This window comes from Marmota marmota, unplaced genomic scaffold (assembly GCF_001458135.2).
Source record: "Marmota marmota marmota unplaced genomic scaffold, marMar, whole genome shotgun sequence".
In the NCBI taxonomy this organism is placed as follows: domain Eukaryota; kingdom Metazoa; phylum Chordata; class Mammalia; order Rodentia; family Sciuridae; genus Marmota; species Marmota marmota.
In genome coordinates this window covers 3282003-3302913 of record NW_026000102.1, presented here as the reverse complement: position 1 = coordinate 3302913, position 20911 = coordinate 3282003, and the positions used below count along the sequence as shown (strand labels likewise).

The 20911-nt window shown below is 40.5% G+C and overlaps 1 protein-coding gene across 1 annotated transcript in view; it reads right to left on the bottom strand.

Annotated features, from left to right (window-relative positions):
- The window catches only part of Rere (arginine-glutamic acid dipeptide repeats), a 294428-nt gene that overhangs the window by 92488 nt on the left and 181029 nt on the right, over positions 1-20911 (bottom strand). The window contains 1 exon segment of the mRNA XM_048783657.1: positions 2834-2932. Coding sequence (XP_048639614.1) covers positions 2834-2932 — 99 coding nt within the window.

Below are 20911 nucleotides of genomic sequence, written 5' to 3'. Positions count from 1 at the left end.
TAAAAAGCAAGCTTAACTTCCTTCAAATAAGAGAATCATTTGATCCCCAGGGTCTGCAAGGGCTGGGTAACTGCCAAAACATTTCCCAAAACAAGAAGCAAACATGATAAAAATAAGCCCAAACCAACTTGAGTTTACGCAGTTAGGGATCATTATCCCATGCTTGGAATGGTTGCCACTTTGGAGTCCTGTTTTGTTTTTCAAAATAACACTGAGCTCTTTCTGGTGCCTGAAGGGTCCTCCCAGCCCCCCACTGCTAAGTCTGTGCACAGCTGCACTGGGGACTCGGTCAACATCTTGGCCTGATATTAGCAAGTGCTGGAAGAAAGGGAAATCAGCTTTCTCTAAGCAGGAAGAGAGGACTTTGTGCTGTGTATTTAAAAAATTCCAGAGGGAAGGAAGGTCATGAGAAAAATGGCGGAAGGGAGAGGACAGAGTCAGTACAGGAGGCCAGAGTACGAAGGAAGGGACAGAGAAGGGGCAGGGAGGAGGTGCGTGAGAAGATACCAAAAAGACAGACTGACCGAAGTGAGAGGACGCTCAAGAACTAAAGGGGAGCAGTTGTTGTGGTATCCAAGCACCAAAAGGATGACCAAGGCAGGCCAAGAGGAGGGGCAGACATCCTTGAAGTATTACTTAACACTCTCATTCCCTCCTTTTCATCTCCTTGTATCTTTCTTCACAAAAAATTTTTGTGGAGTTTAAAATCTTACCAATCAAACTTCTACCCATGTAAATAGGTTTCCAGTGAAGATGTTAATATTAACTTCTCAAAACATCTGAATTTAATGTTTTCACTTTGGTTATTTTTGAACATTAAAAAATGTTCAAGATGTTATAATCTCTCTACTAATCATGTAAGGCTTGTAATTTTAAAGCAGTTACAAGGGTTTCACCCAAAGTATGATCAGATTTCAATCACAAGGGACAGGTGCTCTATCACCAAAGCCTCAGTCCATCTCTGCTAGTCTGTCCCTACTCCTCTCAACCTTCACCAGCACCACTTACTGAAGTCACTGGATGAACACATTCCCTTGGCTCTACCTTCCCTATACATCCCAGGCCCACCCCTGCTGTCCTGCTCGCCCTCCTTGCTCCCTGGAACTCAACAGTCTCAGAAACTGCACATGCACAGCAAAAGACAACACCCTGCCACGGCCTACAGGCCACACGTGATCTGCCCCTGCAACAGCCACCCACACTTCACTGTGCCCCAGCTACCTTCCTGCCCTTGTTTTTTTAAGTACCAGAGACTGAATGCAAGGGCACTTAACCACCCTTGAGCTCCATCCCCAGCCCTTTTCATGTTTTATTTTGAGACAGGGTCTCACTAAGTTGCTTAGGACCTCACTAAGTTGCTGAGGCTGGGGTTGAACTCCTGATCTTCCTGCCTCAGCCTCCCAAGCTGCAGGGACACCCACTGCACCACAGCACCCAGCCTCTTGCTTATTTTAAACACACTCCAAGCATGCTTTCCTCTTGTGAACCAGAACTCTCTTCTTTCTGACATCTAAGAGGCTTCCCTCCTCACTTCACAAAGGTCTTGCCTTAACCTCTTTTACGAGGCAGTGCCTCTGCCCAGTTGTTCCCCATCCTCATTACCCGACTCTATTTTTCCTTTGTCCTTTTCTACCACTTGAAACATATTGAGTTAGGATGGTCTCCCCTCTTAAAACATAAGACCCTTGAAGAGGGACCTTGTGTTCTTCTTGACACAGCTCCCAGCACAGCACCTGGCACATGGTATGCACTCTATAAATATTGCTGCATAAATGAAATGAGCAGGATCAAGAAAGCACACACACAACTTCTAAATACTCTTCCTTACCATGTTTTATAAAACAGGTGAGGAACTTGTAGTCAATATGTCAATCATGGCCAGCCTTCATTTTGATTGCATTTACCTGAAGGGCAAATATCAAGCAATAATACTCCCACTGAAGACCATGTTTGCAAAAGCACAGGAAATCTCTAAGCCTATTACAGCAATACCTTTGAAAAGTCACAAGATGGGGATGTAGTTTCATGAGTACTGTTTGCCAGGCAGGAATTAAGGGTTTGCAAGTCTGTGTTTGTGGACACATTTCTTTCTCTCCATCTCCTTTAATGGGCCACAGCAACAAAATGGGTACATAAAATCTAGTGTATTTATTTCATTGAGTCTATGCTTCCTTCTTTTTGGGAGGTGGTGGGGTGGAACTGGGGATTGAACCAGGGGCACTTAACCTCTGAGCCACATCCCAGCCCTTCTTTTGTATTTTATTTAGAGTCAGGGTCTCATTGAGTTGCTTAGTGCCTTGCTGTTGCTGAGGTTGGCTTTGAACCCATGGTCCTACCTCAGCGTCCCAAGCTGCTGGAATTATAGGTGTGCACCATTGTGCCTGGCTGGTCTATGCTTCCTTGTTTTGATGAATGACCTTCAGTAGGTTAGGGGTTCTGTAAGCCCTCAAAATAAAAACAAGTCACCAGGGCCACTCAAATTAGATTCTGTATTACCTGGTTTTGACATGTATGCATCTTAGAATACAGAGTTACTGCCAGTTGGCTTGCACTAACACCGACAACAAACCATATTAACTTTTATAAAAGTAACATTTCTCCCCTCCAAGAAGCTTGGGGCTATCTTTCCCAACATCTGTGGAACCTAATCTTAGTAAAGTCAAGTCTTCCTGTGTAATTGCAAGGCTTGAAGGCTCTTCCCTTTGACTGATAAATGTCATGGGCAATCTGTCTTCCAAATGAATCCCTGTTCCCCAAGCAGCAGGCAGGTCACACATGGAGAAGAGAACACCCTGATGGCCCAGAACCAAGGGAAATGCAGGTCCATGCTCACCACTTCATCCTCAGTCCAGCACTTCTCGATCAGCTTGGGCACAGGCTTCTTTACCAGGCGCTGCAGGGCTTTGCCGGCATCATAACCACTTTCATGTAGCTAAGAAAACAATAATCTTAATTAGTTAAGGGAACCAAATAGCAGAATTGAATGCAAATCAATAAAAGGCAAGTCCTGCATTTACTCCAAAAGAAGAATCATGGAAGGGCCACAGAGACTCTTGAGCATTCCATCAGCAGGTAACCTGTTCTCATCCAACCACTGCTCACTGCTGTTCTTCAAGGGTACTTTGGTTTGGATCTAAAAAGTAACTTCCCCCAAGACCCAAGTGTTGAAGATTTGGTCCCCAATGTGGCACTACTGGGAGGTCGTAGGTCACTGGGGCATGCCATGGAAGGGGACTGTAAGACATTGGTCTCTCCCACCCTCTTTCACTTCCTGACTGCCACTGGGTGAGAAGCTTCCTCCACCATGCTGTGCTGCCTCGGTACAGGCCCAAAGGCAATGGGACCAAGCAACCATATACTTAAAGTATAAGCCAAAATAAACCTTTCCTTGTATTAAGTTGATTTATCTCAAGTAATTGTTACAGTAATGAAAAGTTGACTAATAGGGAGAGAAGTAAGGCAATAATATGAATAGCATTAAGAAGGACAAAGCAAACATCTGATAAACATGTGGCCTTGCAGAGTGCTTGGCACATTCCTTGCACTCACTGTCTTCCCTACACCCAAAGGAAAAGTATTTTCTTTCTTTCTTTTTTTTTTTTTTTAAATACTTATTTATTTAATTATTTTTTTAGTTCTCAGCAGACACAACATCTTTGTTTGTATGTGGTGCTGAGGATCGAACCCGGGCCACACACACGCCAGGCGAGTGCGCTACCGCTTGAGCCACATCCCCAGCCCAAGGAAAAGTATTTTCTTATTTAAGTTTATGAAATAGGAACTCTCACCATTTCATTTGATAGCTGAAATCAAATAAATAATAAATATATTGGGGGAAGGGGTTGGCGCCTGGGGATGTGGCTCAGTGGTTAAGCATCCTTGGGTTCAATCCCTGACACCACCATCATCACCACAAACGCACACACGTGTGTGTGTGTGTGTGTGTGTGTATTTGAGCCAGGCATGATGGCACACACCTGTAATCCCATCGACTCAGAAGGCTAAGGCAGGAGGATCACAAGTTCAAAGCCAGCTTCAGCAATTCAGTGAGACCTTGTCTCAAAATAAAAAAGGGCTGTGCCCCTGGGTTCAAACCTCAGTGCCAGAAAAAAAAAAAAAAGGGAGGCAGTCTTATCTCAATTTTCATCATTTTCTAGATTAGAGAGTAATCTTCCAGCGATACAAAATAATTGATTAAGTTCTAATAAAACCATTTATGTTTCACATAATTACCCACATCAATACTGTAATTTGTAAAATCTGATTAAAACTATGGTATAGTTCACAGGAAAATTTTTAAATTTTAGGTGCTTGATAGCAGGAAATTTCTCCTAAGAATATAAGTCCCACTCTAAAAGCAAAGTGCTGAGTGGGTGAGTTGAAATCACATATCATTATCAGGAGGAGCGGCTGTGAACTGTTTGCTGTGCTGCTGCTCATGGCCATCAGCTGGAGGGTGGCTACTGCCTGCATAACCCCCCAGCTGAATTTCTGGTGAGGTACTCAGTGGAGAAAAAGGCATTTCCCTTAAACATATCCCAGTATTCACACTTTGTCTACAAAACTCTCCCCTGAAGAAGCCACTGAATTGACATGATAACCTGAACCTCCTTCCACTACCGGAATCCATCCTTTACTTTGGTCCACTGTCTGATAGCCCTCTTAAAATATTCCTATTTCTGACCTCCCCATGATATAAACCTAATAAACACTTTCCCCCCTACCCTAACTCAAAGATGCATGTGCAAAGTACAAGGTGGGATAACATACCAAAAGTGATGGATGTTTCTTGAATGAGTAGGGCTGGCACAGCACTGTGCTACATCAGTGTTTAGTAGGGCTGGTATAAAAGCTCAGAAAAGCAGCTGTGCTATGGCCACATGCCCCCTTCCCAGGAGTGACATGGACCCTGCTAGAGGGACACCTTCTTACCGTTAACATACATCAATTTCTACCTGCCAGGAATCCTGTCTGAGAAAACTCTGCGAACTGAGATTTACAACTTTAAAGGAATAACAGTATTTCCCCCTTATCCATGGAGATTGTGTTTCGAGACCTCTAGGGGATGCCTGAAACCTATATACACGATGTGTTTTCTCATACATCCACACCTAGGTTAAAATTTATTTTTAAAATAAGGCACACCACCAAGAGATTAGCAATAACTAGTAACAAAATAGGACAATTATAACAGTATACCATAACAAGCTGGGCAAGGTGGCATACCCCTGTAATCCCAGGCTCAGGAGGATCAGCTAGCCTCAGCAATTTAGTGAGGCCCTAAGCAGTTTAGCAAGACCCTGACTCAAAAATAAAATAAATAAAAGGGCTGGGGATGTGGCTCAGTGCCCAGTGCTGATACTGAGGATGATGAGGATGATGATGATGATGATGATGATGATGATGCTGCTGCTGATGGTGATGTTATTTAAAACCTGTGAATTTTTTATTCCTGTAATTTCTCACTTAATATTTTTGGACTACAATTAACTGTGAGGAACTCAACAGTGGAGAGCGTAACTGCAGGGGTGTAACTACATTTTATTAAACATGCTGGAAGCGCCGGGGCCTATGCAGCTCCCAACAGCAGTCAGTCTTCAGAGCACACCGGGACAGTGCCTGCAGGCCAGGGCTTCCTTCACCCTGCAGCACTGGTTGTGCCATGCTGGCCTGTGCTAGGCACTCTTTCAATTGCTGGGGCAGACACAGATGCAACACCAAAGATAAAGAACACAAAAATGTGAGGCCAAGAAAGGCGTACCCTCTGAGAATCAATAGGAAGGACTGTGCTACAATGACACATGGTTCTAAATGCCACACCCAATTCGAGGGTCCTAAAAGGTTGGGTTCTACTGTTTTTTGCTGGGTGCATAGTAGGCCCTTCTCAAAAAGGCTTTCTTTTTTGAATGACTGTGAAGATCTCCTGTCTTCAGAGAGGGACCAAATTAAGGTCAAGGAAGAACTAAACTGGACATTTCAACTTTATTCCTCACATAAGTTGGTACACCTACCAAAACACTAGCTATCTTATATCTTCAAGGAACTGGCATTAAAAACATTTGTTCTACCAATATAGCATCAAGCTCTAAAGGATTTAAATTCCACTTTGTGAAAAATATTAGATTGGTTTCCAATTTTAAACATCTGCTCAAGATCACGGAGATGATCTGTTTCATCAGGACATTTGATGTAGGCATCTCAGTACTGCTAAAGTCAAAGGTTCTTTAATATGAATAAGACTTTCTACCATTTCCCAAGGGGAGACTATTGCAAGAAATTACAAGGAAGATATTGGGGGGCTGGTAGGGGTGCTTCTTATAGCTTCACTTTCTAGCCATGGAAAAGCAATTAAAGCAATATAATTAAACCTGTCTATCTATATTGTAGCCAAGTCAAGCTGGGAAAATCTGAAACACAGTTTGAATGTAGGATGTAGAGAACTGTACATATTTAGGAGCTACTGAAAAGATCACTGAGATCTTACACCAACCCCATCACTCCACCAGCCACTGAAGAAAGATCTCATTTAGCAGAAACTGCTTGCAACCTCATTCCCCTGGGTGTGCAGTGTTTTGTTTTTATCTAAAAAACAAACACTAGTAAATCTCTCTGCAGCTTTTTAAAGTTCATAACTGTACTTCTATACTTGTGAAACCCATCTTCCCTAAAGCAGGGGTCAAGACCTGGGATTTATGACTGGGGAATATAACAAAATGGTGATTCTTCATCAATCCACTATCATTTCAGGTGGTTGCATCATAGAACTACCCTGTTTTGCTGTTTAGCAATGTGTTTTATGGCCCACAGGCTTGCTCCACATATTGCAATGAGATGTTTGTTTCCTACATTTTTGTTTGGTTCCTTGTGAAAGAGCACAGGTGAACTCGTCCCCTGTTAGGGTCCAGCCTTCTTCTACCACATCTTCTGCTCAGAAGTGCTGGGACCATGAGATCAAACAGGACAATCCAGCTTCAGTGGCTTTCCATTCACTACACAAACAGCTACTGAGCAACTCTTTATGCCAGTAACTGGGCTGGCCAAAGGGCTACAAGAGCATGCAAGGACAGGCATGCATGAACTTCACACAGTGGACTCAGGAGGGGATTTGGGGGCTGAACACAAAAGCAGCCTCTGAAAAACACCTGGTTTAGTTCCACTGTGAGGACAGTAACCACTCCACTGACTCACTGTGCATCTAGAAATGGACACATTTTTCCAGCTGCACAAAAAGCTCTCAAGGACTCCAAGCCTTCTGTAGCCTGACAAAAAAGGCAAAGGACTGGAGGCAGGAGGCAGACTCATTGCCAGCTTTGTCCCAGATCAGCTGCATTCCATGAGACACACGTGCCAAACACTCTCAAACATACAACAGCTCTGAATCCTGCAGTGGTGTCATCGCGGCGTTGGTACTATAGATGCACAATTCCTACATAAGACAGATCAAACAAGTAGGGGGGTCAATGAGCCAACAATGCTGACTGTCACTACACATCCACCCTGTCTTGTTCTAACCCCTGACCTGAAGGAAGGATTAGCATTAAGAGAGGACCATGCCATGAGTAGAAAAACACATTTCTGCATAATTGCCCAAGTTAAATCTGCTACTTTCACCCTGCCTGACAAATCATTCCCTGCTTATTACTTTCCATAATTTAATATATATAAGTGCTTTACTGGCAAGTTTCTCAAAAGAATAAATAATACTTAATGACTGCCTACAGTTTAATTAACTCATGATTGAACTTCTCCTGAATTGCCATAAACATTAAATTATATCCTTCCTCAAAGCTTCCATGGATAGAAATCTTGTTTCAAGCTTTAACTCCCCTCTAAACAATTCTGAAATTTCAGCAAATCTGTATGTTGGACAGAAGGGTGAGATAACTTAACTTAATGCCTGGTTATAAAGTATGTTATTTTATAGAGCAAAGACAAGGTCTTAATTTAAATAAGATTGAAAATGTGCACATGTCCGAACACCTCATTTATGTTACAGCAGTCATTAAACATCTCTGGACCTCAGGCAGTCTTATTAGCATAGACTCTGTGTTACCACAAGGTTTCACGTTTCTACTCCTGCTTCTCGTCTGAGCTGCCGTTTTCTGTCTGCATGATGTTGCACATAAATTTTCCTTTTGGCGTGGCTCAGCTGTCAGGCGCCTCTGTTCTGTAATGAACCCATGGATTACATCTCCCTGCTCTGACATCTCTGGTCTCACACATCAAAATATTGTTCTTCAATTGTAATTTATAACTTAATTTAAATGTCCCTTTTCCTGTGACCTTTTTAGATCAAATGGCACTGCACCTGGCAGTCTGCTTCACAGAAGCATCCTTCTGCAATTGTAGCTATTGTAAGAATTGCAGAAAGCCCCAAGTCAGCCTGCTTTCAGGCTGAATATCAAATAATTAATTGTAGTCCACTAAGAACAAAAGGACATCTCAGTCTCCTACTATGCAAAATGTTGTTTAAATTGCTAAAATAATCTTGAAAGGAAAAAAGGTGGGATTTGGAATCCAGTTCTTACAATTCTTCATGTGCTTTCAATTATTTCAATTATTTATACAAATGAGAAAGACTTTTGTCAAAATCTGTCAAAGACATAGTTTTAAAAAAAATTTCTCCTAAACCATAATTCAGAGATATAAATACATTTTCATGCATACCCACATCACCAATGACCTAGCACCAAGTATAAAATATGATACGTGTATATGTTAAAGAAATGACAATTAAAACTACAAGCACAATGCTGATTTTTGTTTGGCCACTGCCACACCAAATAACACTATTTAGGCAACAGAGGGTGCCTCTGGGAGACTGAGGCTAAAATTGAATATTCAGTGGAAGCACATTTCACAGACAATGACAAAAACACAGAATTTAACTACTAAGCGTAAAACCTGGGGGAAAGGTCTGATTAATTTTCTGAAGAAAATACACAATCGCTGAACTAATCTTCCCTCTCCATCACTTTCTATGTACCAACAATGTTCCAGGAATCATGTTGGCCCCTGAAGCTGCACAAAAGAGAGGCAGGAGTGGGGAAGGGTCTGCTGGGCAATGCAGATTTCATCACTCTGTAGCTAGAGTACCAAAATAAGAAATAAAACCCAGAGATTTAGTGTCTGGCTCCAGGCCCCTTCCTAGCAAGCAGCAGAGCACAGATTCTACATAAACCCAATGTTCCATGAAGAAATCTGAGACACAGTCTCTGCTCCACAACATCTGAACTTGCAGCTGTAGACAGGCACTCAAGTGGGAGAGATGGGCACAAAGCCTCTCACCTGTGATGACGCAGCAAACAGTTTTCTTGCATCTTGGAACTGAGGCGGGGCAAAGAAAGGAGGAAACTAGCAGCTCAAAAAGGAAAGACACATGTAAACCAAACAACAAAAAACACATTATCACAAAAACACACAATGAACCCTGACGGGGATGATATTTATTTAGTCTGGAAAATCATCAATTAAATCTTGAAGACCACCAGTCAGGGCACGATGACCAGCCTTGCCTTCACTTCATGAACAGCAATAACCCCAAAACACACTATTTTTGGAATTCACCAAAATAGGTCGTGACATGTCCAGGCCACACCTCACATACAACTCAACTCTTCAGACTGCCCTGAATCCTCCCCTCAGTCCCAGGCTACCCCTGTGACACTGCATTAGAACCCCAAGCCACTTCAACCTGGCAGTGGGCTTCCTGAAGGTGCTTTACCACAGGAAGAGAGCTCCAGTCAGCAAGATTAGAAAGGAAGCACCATAGATGGTACTTCCACAGAGGCCAGGTAAGCCACCTAGAAATCAGGGGCCAGACCAAACTTTTTCTTTTCAGTTATTCATTTATTTGTTTTTTGTTTGTTTCTCTTTACCAATTTCCACCAGCTGTCTTTTTGACGCTCTGACACTGTCTTCACACCAACACAAACACCAAGAAGAGCCTGGTACCAAAGACACAAGTTGGGAGTCCTAAAAGTTGAAGCCTTGGGGCTGAGGCTGTAGCTCAGTGGTAAAGTGCTTGCCTCGCATGTGTGATGCACTGGGTTCAATCCTCAGCACCACATAAAAATAAATAAGATACTGTGTTTTCATCTACAACTAAATAAATATTTAAAAAAGAAAGAAAAAAGAATAGTTGAAGCCTAAATAGAACCAGCTCTGGGTTGGACTGATTGATTGATTTTTAAATATCTTTATTTTTTAGTTGTAGATGGACAATACCTTTATTTGTTTATCTTTATGTGGTGCTGAGGCTCGAACCCAGTGCCTCACACATGCTAGGTGAGTGCTCTACCACTAATTATCTTGCTAAATCTCAGTTTTCTCAGCCTCAGAAAGGGAGGAGAACCTACTTTGGAGGACTACTTGGCATGAACCAAGATCTGTGATAAGTGCTGTTATTAGTTAATTGCAATTAGGAACAGCTGACTAAAAAGGGAAGCAGTAGACAGATCACCAGGAAGCAGCTCATAGAGAGAAGCAAAGATCCAAGAGCTCGGGACAGATTTTTGCTTACGAGACTCCAATAGCCACATAGAAGAGCATTGGTCTGCTACACCAGAAGACGCATTCAGGAAAGAAAACAAGCTGGAGAGCAGGGGCAGCATGGATCCCCTCTGTTGAGACAGGATGAAACAGGGAGTAAGGTAGGAAACAACAGAGAACTCGGCATACTGTTGGGAACCCAGAGAAACTTGAGTCTGGAATTCAAGTGACGGGTAGAGAATTCACAAGCTGCATTTGGCAAAGCAGACTGTGGCTCTGCATTTCTTCAGCCCTAACAGAAAGGGGAGAAGCAGGTAATTCTTCAAACTTTCCAAGTTACAACATTCCTTCACTTTATAAAGATTTTTTAAAAGGCAAGATATTATAAGACATCTTAATGAATGAAGAAATGGTAATGATATTGATTCATTAATTCAGGAAAAAATAGCCTCTGGCCTAGGCCACTTCCCCCAAACACTTAACAGCTACACCACTTACCTGGTTTGACTTAAGACAACAGAGATTCACCTTGTCATATTTTTAAAGTCTCTATGAAAACCAGGTTTATACCAGAGGTCTTTAAATGAAAATTATGGATAATTAATCAGTTAGCCAGTTAGCACGGGAATAACCTCTCTTCTTAAGTTCACAATCCTTCCTTCTACCTTTGAATATGATTCAACCACAGAACAAAAGAAAGCAGGGGCAGTGAGGACACAGGCTGCAGCGGTGCTCCTAAGGGGAGGAGGCAGTTCAGAACTGATCAAGTGGACCTGCTAACACAGCTGCAGCTACAACACAGGAGTGGAACTCTGGCCACAGACAGAAAAGCTATCAGCAGGTTCATAAATCTATTGTTTATATACTTTTCTGAAAGATATTATCAGCTGAGAAAGACCACCAGTGGAAATTGTTCAGGGCCACAAGCAAAAACTAAAACATATTTTCATTGACTTTAGCATCTTCACCATTTTGAGAACAGAAACAAATATGTAACATGAAAATGGGCACAAACCTAGAGGGTGACAACAAAACCACAGCTGTATCCTTCTCCTGTAGGAACTAGGAGACAACTCATAAATGCTGAATTGATCTAGAGAGTATAAAAGAAAGGTTTTGACCAGACCCCTTCAAAGTTAAATTTTAAAAAACAAAAGCACAAAACATAGAAAACTTTAAGTCAAGACTAGCTTCACCGGGATTAAGAAACATTTATGTGGGGCTGGGGCTGGGGCTGGGACTCAGTGGTAGAGCACTTCTCTAGCATGCATAAGGCAATGGGGTCGATCCTCAGCACCACATAAATAAATAAAATAAAGGTACTGTGCCCATCTATAACTTAAAAAAAAGAAAGCTAAAAAAAAAAAAAGAGAGAGAGAGAGAAACATTTATAGAAATGGCTTTACATCCTACCTTGTGAAATTCACATGCAGAATTAACTGCTCCCAATCCATGGGGCTTAGCAGCCTCAATCTTGGTAGTTTCTGACAAGGGATTTTAAGGTCGTGAAAACAATATTCCATTTAATCTTTGTAACTCCTTGACAAAGTTATGGAACAATGACCAAAGTGGCAAATACCAAAGCATGTAAAGCACCGGAGTTAAGAAAATTTCTGTGTGACTCATCTGTTACCTGGGAATTTTAGCTAAGAACAAAGGTAAGAAATAAGCAGAAAGCCTCTGGGCAAGAAAAACAGTGTTCCCAAGCAATGGCCCTGTGGAGGACCAAGAAGTCCCTCACCCTGAACCACAGAAACCTCGCCACTTCATGATACTGATTTTCCCAATTTAATAAGAGGTCTCAAAAGAACAAATCAGAAAGACTGTATGATTTCAGAGAAGAGCAGCAGCAAGACTGCTTAATGATGAAGACTCAAAATTTGGAAAACTATGATGCAAACCAAAGATTTCAAACTCTAACGGTAACATGTAATTTTGTGTAATGGCCACTAGCAATGATCACTCAGAGGCATCAAGAAAGGTAGATTTGATTTGAGACTAATTGAAAAAACTAAACCTCTTTTCTGAAGGAGAAAAGAAGAAGGGAAGGCTACAGGGAAAGAAAGAGCAATCTTCCTAAAATGCTTGGGAAGCTAGGACACGCAGCCCAACACTGTGGGCAGGGAGGGGACAAGCCAACTAAGAGATAGGGACGTGGGGGCTGACAGTGCTGTCATCTAAGAACCCAAACAAATGGCCAGGAAGGGTCAAAGAACATCGAGTCTTCTGGAAGAGAGGCCTACAAAGCAAGGCTGTAGGGTAGGAAACTGAATTAGTAAAAAGCTATGGGGTCAAGGGCAGCATGGGCTTATTCGGGGACAGCTTAAAGATCAAGTTGACAAACATATAAGACCTAAAGCCACCAAGAAACAACACCCTAAGGAAAAGGGGGTAGAATGGGAATTTTTTTGTGATTAAATATTCATAATATTAATCATTTAAAAATGTTCACTGGGGGCTGGGGATGTGGCTCAAGCGGTAGCGCGCTCGCCTGGCATGTGTGCGGCCCGGGTTCGATCCTCAGCACCACATACAAAACAAAGATGTTGTGTCCGCTGATAACTAAAAAATAAATAATAAAATTCTCTCTCTCGGGGCTGGGGATATGGCTCAAGCGGTAGTGCGCTCGCCCGGCATGTGTGTGGCCCGGGTTCGATCCCAACACCACATACAAACAAAGATGTTGTGTCCGCCGAGAACTAAAAAAAAATAAATATTAAAATAAATCTCTCTCTCTCTCTCTCTCTCCTCTCTCTTTTAAAAAAAATCTCTCTCTCTCTCTCCCTCCCTCCCTCTCTCATTCTCTCTTAAAAAATAAAAAAATAAAAATGTTCACTGTAAAGGTATGGTTTAGTAATTAGATTGCATTCCTTTACTGCAGTAAGATATGACTATAGATGTTTCAGTGTTAGTACATACAATTCTCAAGAAATATTAAAGCAAAAAAATCAAAGTGCAGAACTCTATGTAGATGTGAAAGACAAAAGGTTCATAAGTACTCATAAAGATATAAAAACATACATCCAGAAACATCAACTGTGCTGATCTCTTTGTAGAAGGAAATTTTTATATTTTAATTTAAAACTTAAATATATGAATGTAAGACTTTAAAATTTGAATTCTCATTTGCTAATAAAAAATAAAAGGATCTGTGTCATAAAATATCCTCTCACACACAATCACAGACGAATATTCACATAAGATTTTATATTCTGGTTGAAGACATTGTATAGAAATTTTTCAAATTTTTAGGCTAAATATAAAAGTCAAAGAAATGCTAGGAAGGAAGGAAGGAGAAGAAACAATTAGAGGATATGGTGGCACACACCTGTAATCCCAGTGACTAAGGAAGCTGAGGCAAGAGGATCAAAAGTTGGAGACTAGCCTTAGCAATTTAGTGAGACCCTAAGCAATTTAGTGAGATCCTGTGTCAAAATCAAAAATCAAAGGGCTGGAGATGTAGCTTATTGGTACAGTGCCCCTTGGTTCAATCCTTAATACAAGGGGGAAAGAAGAAGAAGAAAGAAGAAGAAGAGGAGGAAGAAAGGAGGAGGAGGAAGAAGAAAGGAGGAGGAGGAAGGAGGAGGGAAGAGGAGGAGGAGGGAAGAGGAAGGAGGAGGAGAAAGAAGGAGAAAGAAGGAAAAAGAAAAAGAAACAATGTGTTGGGTGTGGTGGTGCACGCCTGTACTCCCAGTGGCTCAGGAGGCTAAGACAGGAGGATCGCCAGTTCAAAGCCAGCCTCAGCAAAAGCGAGGCACTAAGTAACTCAGTGAGACTCTGTCTCTAAATAAAATACAAAAACATAGGGCTGGGGATGGGGTTCAGTGGCCAAGTGCCCCTGAGTTCAATCCACCTGAAAAAAGAAAGAAAGAAGGGAGAGAAGAAGGAAGAAAGCCCTTCTTACTTTATCAGGCCCAGGCTAGGACTGAGGCAGGCTGGATTAGATAGAGAGCTTCAATGACTAGGGTAGGTGCAGAGAGACAAAAACACTGGACAAGTTAGAGGTCAAAATAAATCAGTTAATTATAATAATTTCACCTAAATAAATGTTCTTTACATTGAAAAAGTAAAAGTTTAAACCAGGGATTGAACCCAGGGGCACCTAACTACTGAGCCACATCCTCAGCCCTTTTTTATTTTGAGACAGGATCTCATTGGTTGCTTAGGGCCTCACTAAGTTGCTGAAGGTAGCTCTGAACTTGCAATCCTCCTGTTTTAGCTTCCTGAGCTGCTGAGATTACAGATGCGCCACCACGCCCAGCTTCCTTACATTGATTTATAAATCAAATGTCCTCAGATGTTACAGAAACATCACATTCACTAATACAAAGATTTTTTTTATTCTCAGTATCAGAAAGTATACACTTAAATCTAAGTAAGTTACATTATTTTAAAAATTTTCAAAAGAAGTACAGGTTGAGAATCCCTAACCTGCAAATCCAAAACCCCAAATGCTCTGAAATCCAGAAATTTTTGATAAAGGAAGTCTGTCCTGGGCTATCACTTTTTAGTAGTTCTCTATACAATAGTAATTGTAACTGTAATAGGCCAAGAACACCAGAAGATATCCACATCAAATTTCTCAGAACCAATGAATGTGGTCTCACTTGGAAAAAAGTCCTTGTCAATGTGATTAAGAACCAAGAAAAGCTGAAGCAGGAGGATCACAAGTTTGAGGCCATCCTCAGCAACTTTGTGAGACTGTCTCAAAATTTAAAAATATAAAATTAAAAAAGGAATCATGAGCCAGGTAGGGCAGTGTACATCTGTAATCCCAGCAGCTTGGGAGGCTGAGGCAGGAGGATCACAATTCAAGGCCAGCCTTAGCAACTAATCGAGGCCCTAAGTAACTTAGTGAGACCCTATCTCAAAATAAAAAAAGCACCCCTAGGTTAAATTCCCAATACCAAAAAATTTTTTAAATGTAAAAATCATGAAATAAGATCACTGTAAATAATCCAGGCAGGCCTCAAATTCAATGCTACCATTCAAGTGAGGATGATCAGAGAGAGAAATGAGGCTGCAATCAAAGACTACCAGCAGGGCTGGGGATGTGGCTCAAGCGGTAGCGCGCTCGCCTGGCATGCGTGCGACCCGGGTTCAATCCTCAGCACCACATACAAACAAAGATGTTGTGTCCGCCAATAACTAAAATAAATAAATAAATATTTAAAAAAAAAAAATAAAAAGACTACCAGCAGCACTAACAGCTGGCAGAGATGAGGAACGGATTCTCCACTGGAGTGTGGTCCTGCTGATGTTTCCTATTCCTGGCCTCCAGAACCATAAAAGAATATATTTCTGTTGTTTTCAGCCACCAGAAAACAACAGAAATATATTGTGATAATTGTTAACAGCAGTCACAAGAAACTAATACACCAACTCTCAAAATTTAGGGGTAAAAAAAAATCACTTAGGAGAACTATAAAAAAGCATTCTGAAGAACTATAAAAAAGCATTCTTCAAGAGAGCATGAGAAACACATACTAGGACAAATATTATAAATGCCAGCCTTTTATAGTACTTGGGAGAAGGCACATTAATGCATGAGCCCCTCTGAGACTCATGGCTTGGTTTGCTCTAACAATGAGGCTGACACTTAGGTCATCAGCATCTTCGTCAGACGTTGTCCCACATGGTATGCAAACAGCAAGAACTCACATGTTTTTATTACTGAAAAAAATAAATAATGAATGGTTTTTCCCAAAGACTTCAACAAGTGTTTATTTGCTGTTGTAATTCTTGTTTTTGGTATGGGGATTAAACCATGGTCCTCAAACACTGCATCACATCTCCAGCTCTTTTTTTGTTCTTTATTTTGAGACAGGGTCTAAGTTGCCAAGGCTGGTTTTGAACTTGTGATCCCCCTGCCTCACCCTCCTGAGTTGCTGGAATTATAGGTGTGTGTGCCAGCAGGCCCAGCTCTTAGAGCCTCTTTGAAAATGTAGAAAGGATAATTCATCCCAATTTGCTAAATACTGTTATTAATGATTAATACAGGCTCAAAGATATTAAAATGTTAAGATTGATATTAAATATTAAATGCACATTTCTTTTCTTTTCTTTTTTGTACTGGGGATTGAACTCAGGGGCACTAGACCACTGAGCCACATCCCCAGCCCTATTTTCTATTTTGTTGAGAGACAGGGTCTCACTGAGTTGCTTCGTGCCTAACCATTGCTGAGGCTGGCTTTGAACTCTGGATCCTCCTATCTCAGCCTCTCAAGCCACCAGGATTAAAGGCATGCTCTACCATGTCCAGCTTAAATGCACATTTCTCACAATATCAATCATTACCAAGAAAAAGGTCCTTATGTTAACAAATGAACTTTCTAATTTTTGCAAAACAAAAATGAAAGAATCACATTTCTCAGTCCCCGCTGACAGCCAAGAAGAAAGAATGGAGACACAGGAACACACATGAAGCATGAGAAACTTCGAAGTGGCTGAAGAGCAAATCCTCCAAGACATTTCAAGAGGACTGCTATAAAGCCCTTCCTGGCCTCAATTCTGTTCTGTCCCCAAGGTTAAATTATTATGTTTCTAATTATAAGATAGGTACATTTATTAATTTGTAGATGATACCACACTTACTTTATAAAATTATTGTGAAGATTAAATTAGTTCATAAAAAGCACTTAAACTTGTGTCTAGGATATAAGAACTCAATCAATAATAAAATTTACTTTTATTATTGCTATTAATGGCATTAGGTAGCTAATAGTTGAAACCTAATAAGTTGAAAACAACAGTGATAAACTTAAGGTTCTGTGCCTGGTTCAGAGTTCAGTGGAAAAGCTCAGGGCAGGGGAGAAGATGATTAGCCAAGGCAAACATACAAAGAAAAACACAACAAGTAACAGGAGACTAAAACAAGACCAAAAAGAATACAGCATGCAAAGTGGCATGAGCTGAAGCTGTACTCAGAGATGAACTGTGGGAGTGGCTGCCAGCACCTCCTGGCACCTCACACTGCTCAGACCCGAAGAGCACTGTTCTGGTGAAGGGTCCCCGGCTGACCAGAGGAGAAACAAAATGGTCATACACAGAAATGGCTAATATCACAATGTGAGATGAAACTTGAAAACTCCACCCTTAGAAAAAGAAACCAATCATGAAAGGCTGATATTATACGACACCATTTATGTGAAATCTCTAGAACAGGCAGGTTCAAAAAGACAGAAAGTAGCTCAGTGACTGCCAGGGGCTGAAGGAGAGGGGACAATGGGAAGTGACGGCTAGTGAGTACAGGGTTTCTTTGTGGGGTAACAGAAATGTTCTAAAATTAATTATGGCAATGGTTGCACAAATCTCGAACATACTAAGAACCATAAAACTGAACACTTCAAATGGGTGAACTAGATAGAATTTGAATTATATCCCAATAAAGCTTTTATATGAAAGGAAAAACATGGCTGAAGAATCTTTATGGGGTGGCTCATAAGGAAAAACAGAGCCCCGACTGTGAAAGGCTGTGCTAGGAGCAAGACAAATTAAAAGAATCTAGGATAAACTATTCTGTTAAAACCATAAAACACAAGTCACGAAGGTTTCATCATCAGAGGTTGTAATATAAGTGGCCTTTATCTCCCATCCACGCCAGAGAAACCAGATAATGCTCTCCATCATCTCAGGGAAGAAGAGAGTGGGGCATGAAGCTTTAAGCAAAGCTACAGACCACCTGAAAAGTAAAAATAGTAAGTAAAAAAGTAAAAATAGTAAGACAGTAAAACTTAAAAGCCATATGCATCCAAAAAAACCAAGAAAAAGAAATAAATCAGGTGATTTCTTACAAGTTGCCACCTGGAACTTGAGAATAGAGGGAGTTTATAAAGTTCTTATCGCAAAGAAAGTAAAACTGGTAAAATTTTGTAACAATTTTCAAAATCTAAGCTCAAAATGTTTCCAATTGGTCAAAACACAATAACTAAAAGTTGAAATTTATATATTATTATGTTAATAATCAGTTGAAAAGGTATGTTTTACCAGAAAACCTCAACTGCATGGTGTCTGCATCTCCACTAACAGGACTAATTAACAGCACAGCATGCAGCAGACTCCAATAGCCTGTTATTACACAAATAGAACACTAACAGCAGTACTTGTCAAGACTGATTTATACAAGGTGCAGCTCTGAAATTTATTGGATTTCCATAATAAGAAATCATGAAGCATATCAACTTTTCCCATTATTCTTTTCAACAACAAATCAAGAACCCTGAAAAGGCCCCACCACTCTTCCTTAAACCAAATCAGCAAAGATTAACCATTTAATGTTAATTCATTTGAATGGAGAAATACTTAAAAAAGAAGGATATGACTAAAGAGTGTGTGTGTAGAATGAACATCAGAATATTTCTGACCACAGGCTTTTTGTAGACTCCACAAAAGGGCACCCAGCAATGCCTAATGTAGGAGCTGAGAAATACACCACACATCCCATTCTCGTCACAAGTGCTAAAGAGCTAATCCAGTCTGGAGGCCTTGGTGACTTTTACTAAAAGATCAACAAACAGCTATCTGGGCACATGGTGCAATACAAACCTATAATCCCAGAGGCTTGGGAGGCTGAGGCAGTAGGAATGCAAATTCAAAGCCAGCTTCAGCTATTTAATGAAGTACTAAACAATTTAGTGAGACTCTGTCTTTAAATATAGCACAAAATAGAGCTGAAGATGTGTCTCAGTGGTCAAGTGCCCCTGAATTCAATCCCTGGTAGCCCCCATAAAAAAAAATTAAAAACGGGGAGGGGCTGGGAATGTGGCTCAGTGGTTAAGCACCCCTGGGTTCAAAAAAAAAAAAAAAAAAAGGAAAGAAAAAAAGGTGAACAAAAAGAAATCTATAACAAAAATCTATCAATTTAATATTTTTAGAATAAAACAAAGATGAAATTGATCCTTACAGTAGGCTAATCTGCATATTCTGCTATAGCAACCTCAAAACACCAAGTTCTGGATTATCAAACATAATATGGACTTGAGCCTTATTTTTGGATTCCACCTTTCAACAAACATTTAGGACCTTTCCACCATAAACCAGGTATCAAGTCACGGTAGGGCTCAGGAAATGAAGATGACTAATATCAATGATTAACAAACAGTGGTATTTATAGGTCACAGATGAAAAACCATTAGGCTACTGGAAGACTTGAATTCTTTGTTGAAGCAGATGTGGGTGTCCATAAATAAATGAGTAAACAGACACACTGTTGAATATGTAAAAAGCTTAATCCAAATATCTAACAGCCATCCATATTTCAGGGAATAAAGCTTGTCTCCACTGAGATAAACTCCTTGCTGCATGATTATAAATTTTACTTTTATAAAGTGAGTGTGTATATAAGTGTGTAACACACACATACACATACACACGGAAAAAGAGAGTGAGTATTGGTGAGAAAAGGTAAACATAAAAATGGTAATAAATTACTACAAAAAAGATGTTTAATCTTATTAGGAAATGGAATAGATGCCCGAGCGCCAAGGAGGAGGAAATCTAGTATCAGGGTAGCAAAAGTAAGTAAGCATGGTTTTTCTAGAAAACCACAGTCTCAGGCAATAGGGCTTTTCTTTCTGCTATAGTTTCTAAGCATGGATATAAAGGTCTTATTGTAAACAGAAAAAAAGATTGTAAATAACCCTGTGAGGAGAAGACAGGCCATCTGTACGTTGCATAGCATCATGTTTACAACTCATGCAAGCTAAAAGTGAATGGGGAGCCTCTACCAACTGCACACACAGAGACATTTCAGACAAGATCTTTTGGGGAAACACTATGCCTCTTCATATTTGAACATAATTGTATATTTAACATAACACATCAAAATGTAAATAATTTAACATTTACAATTACCACAATTTAAACTATTAAAGTAGAGCTGGGATGTAGCTCAGTGACAAAGCACTTGGCTCACAAGCCCAAGCCTGGGTTTGATGTTTAGTTAAAAAAAAAAAAGAATTAAAATACTATAAAACATATCATTAAGAGTACCTTCACCTTCCAATAAGACAAGAAGATATTTCTTCTTTCTCCACAGTAGTACAAAATTGTTCTTATGTAAAAAGATAATACATGTTAACATGTATGAGCAAAGAAAAACTATCCAGAACTATTCTGCAAGTTGCCCACTGGACCAAAAACAACAAGTCATGTGGCCATGAAAATAAGGTATTTACCACAGTCCTCTCTTGCCCTCAGGGGATCATTCTAAGACTTCCAGGGGATACCTGAAACCACAACGGTGGTATCAAACCCTCTGATACCTACATACACATCTTCAATAACATTTAATCTATTAGGTACATATAAGATCAACAACAATAAATAATAACAAAATTTTTAAAATAATGACTAATTTCAATAAAAGCTATATGAAAGTGGTCTCTCTCCCTGTACCGTACTTGCCCTTCTTCTTAGAGTA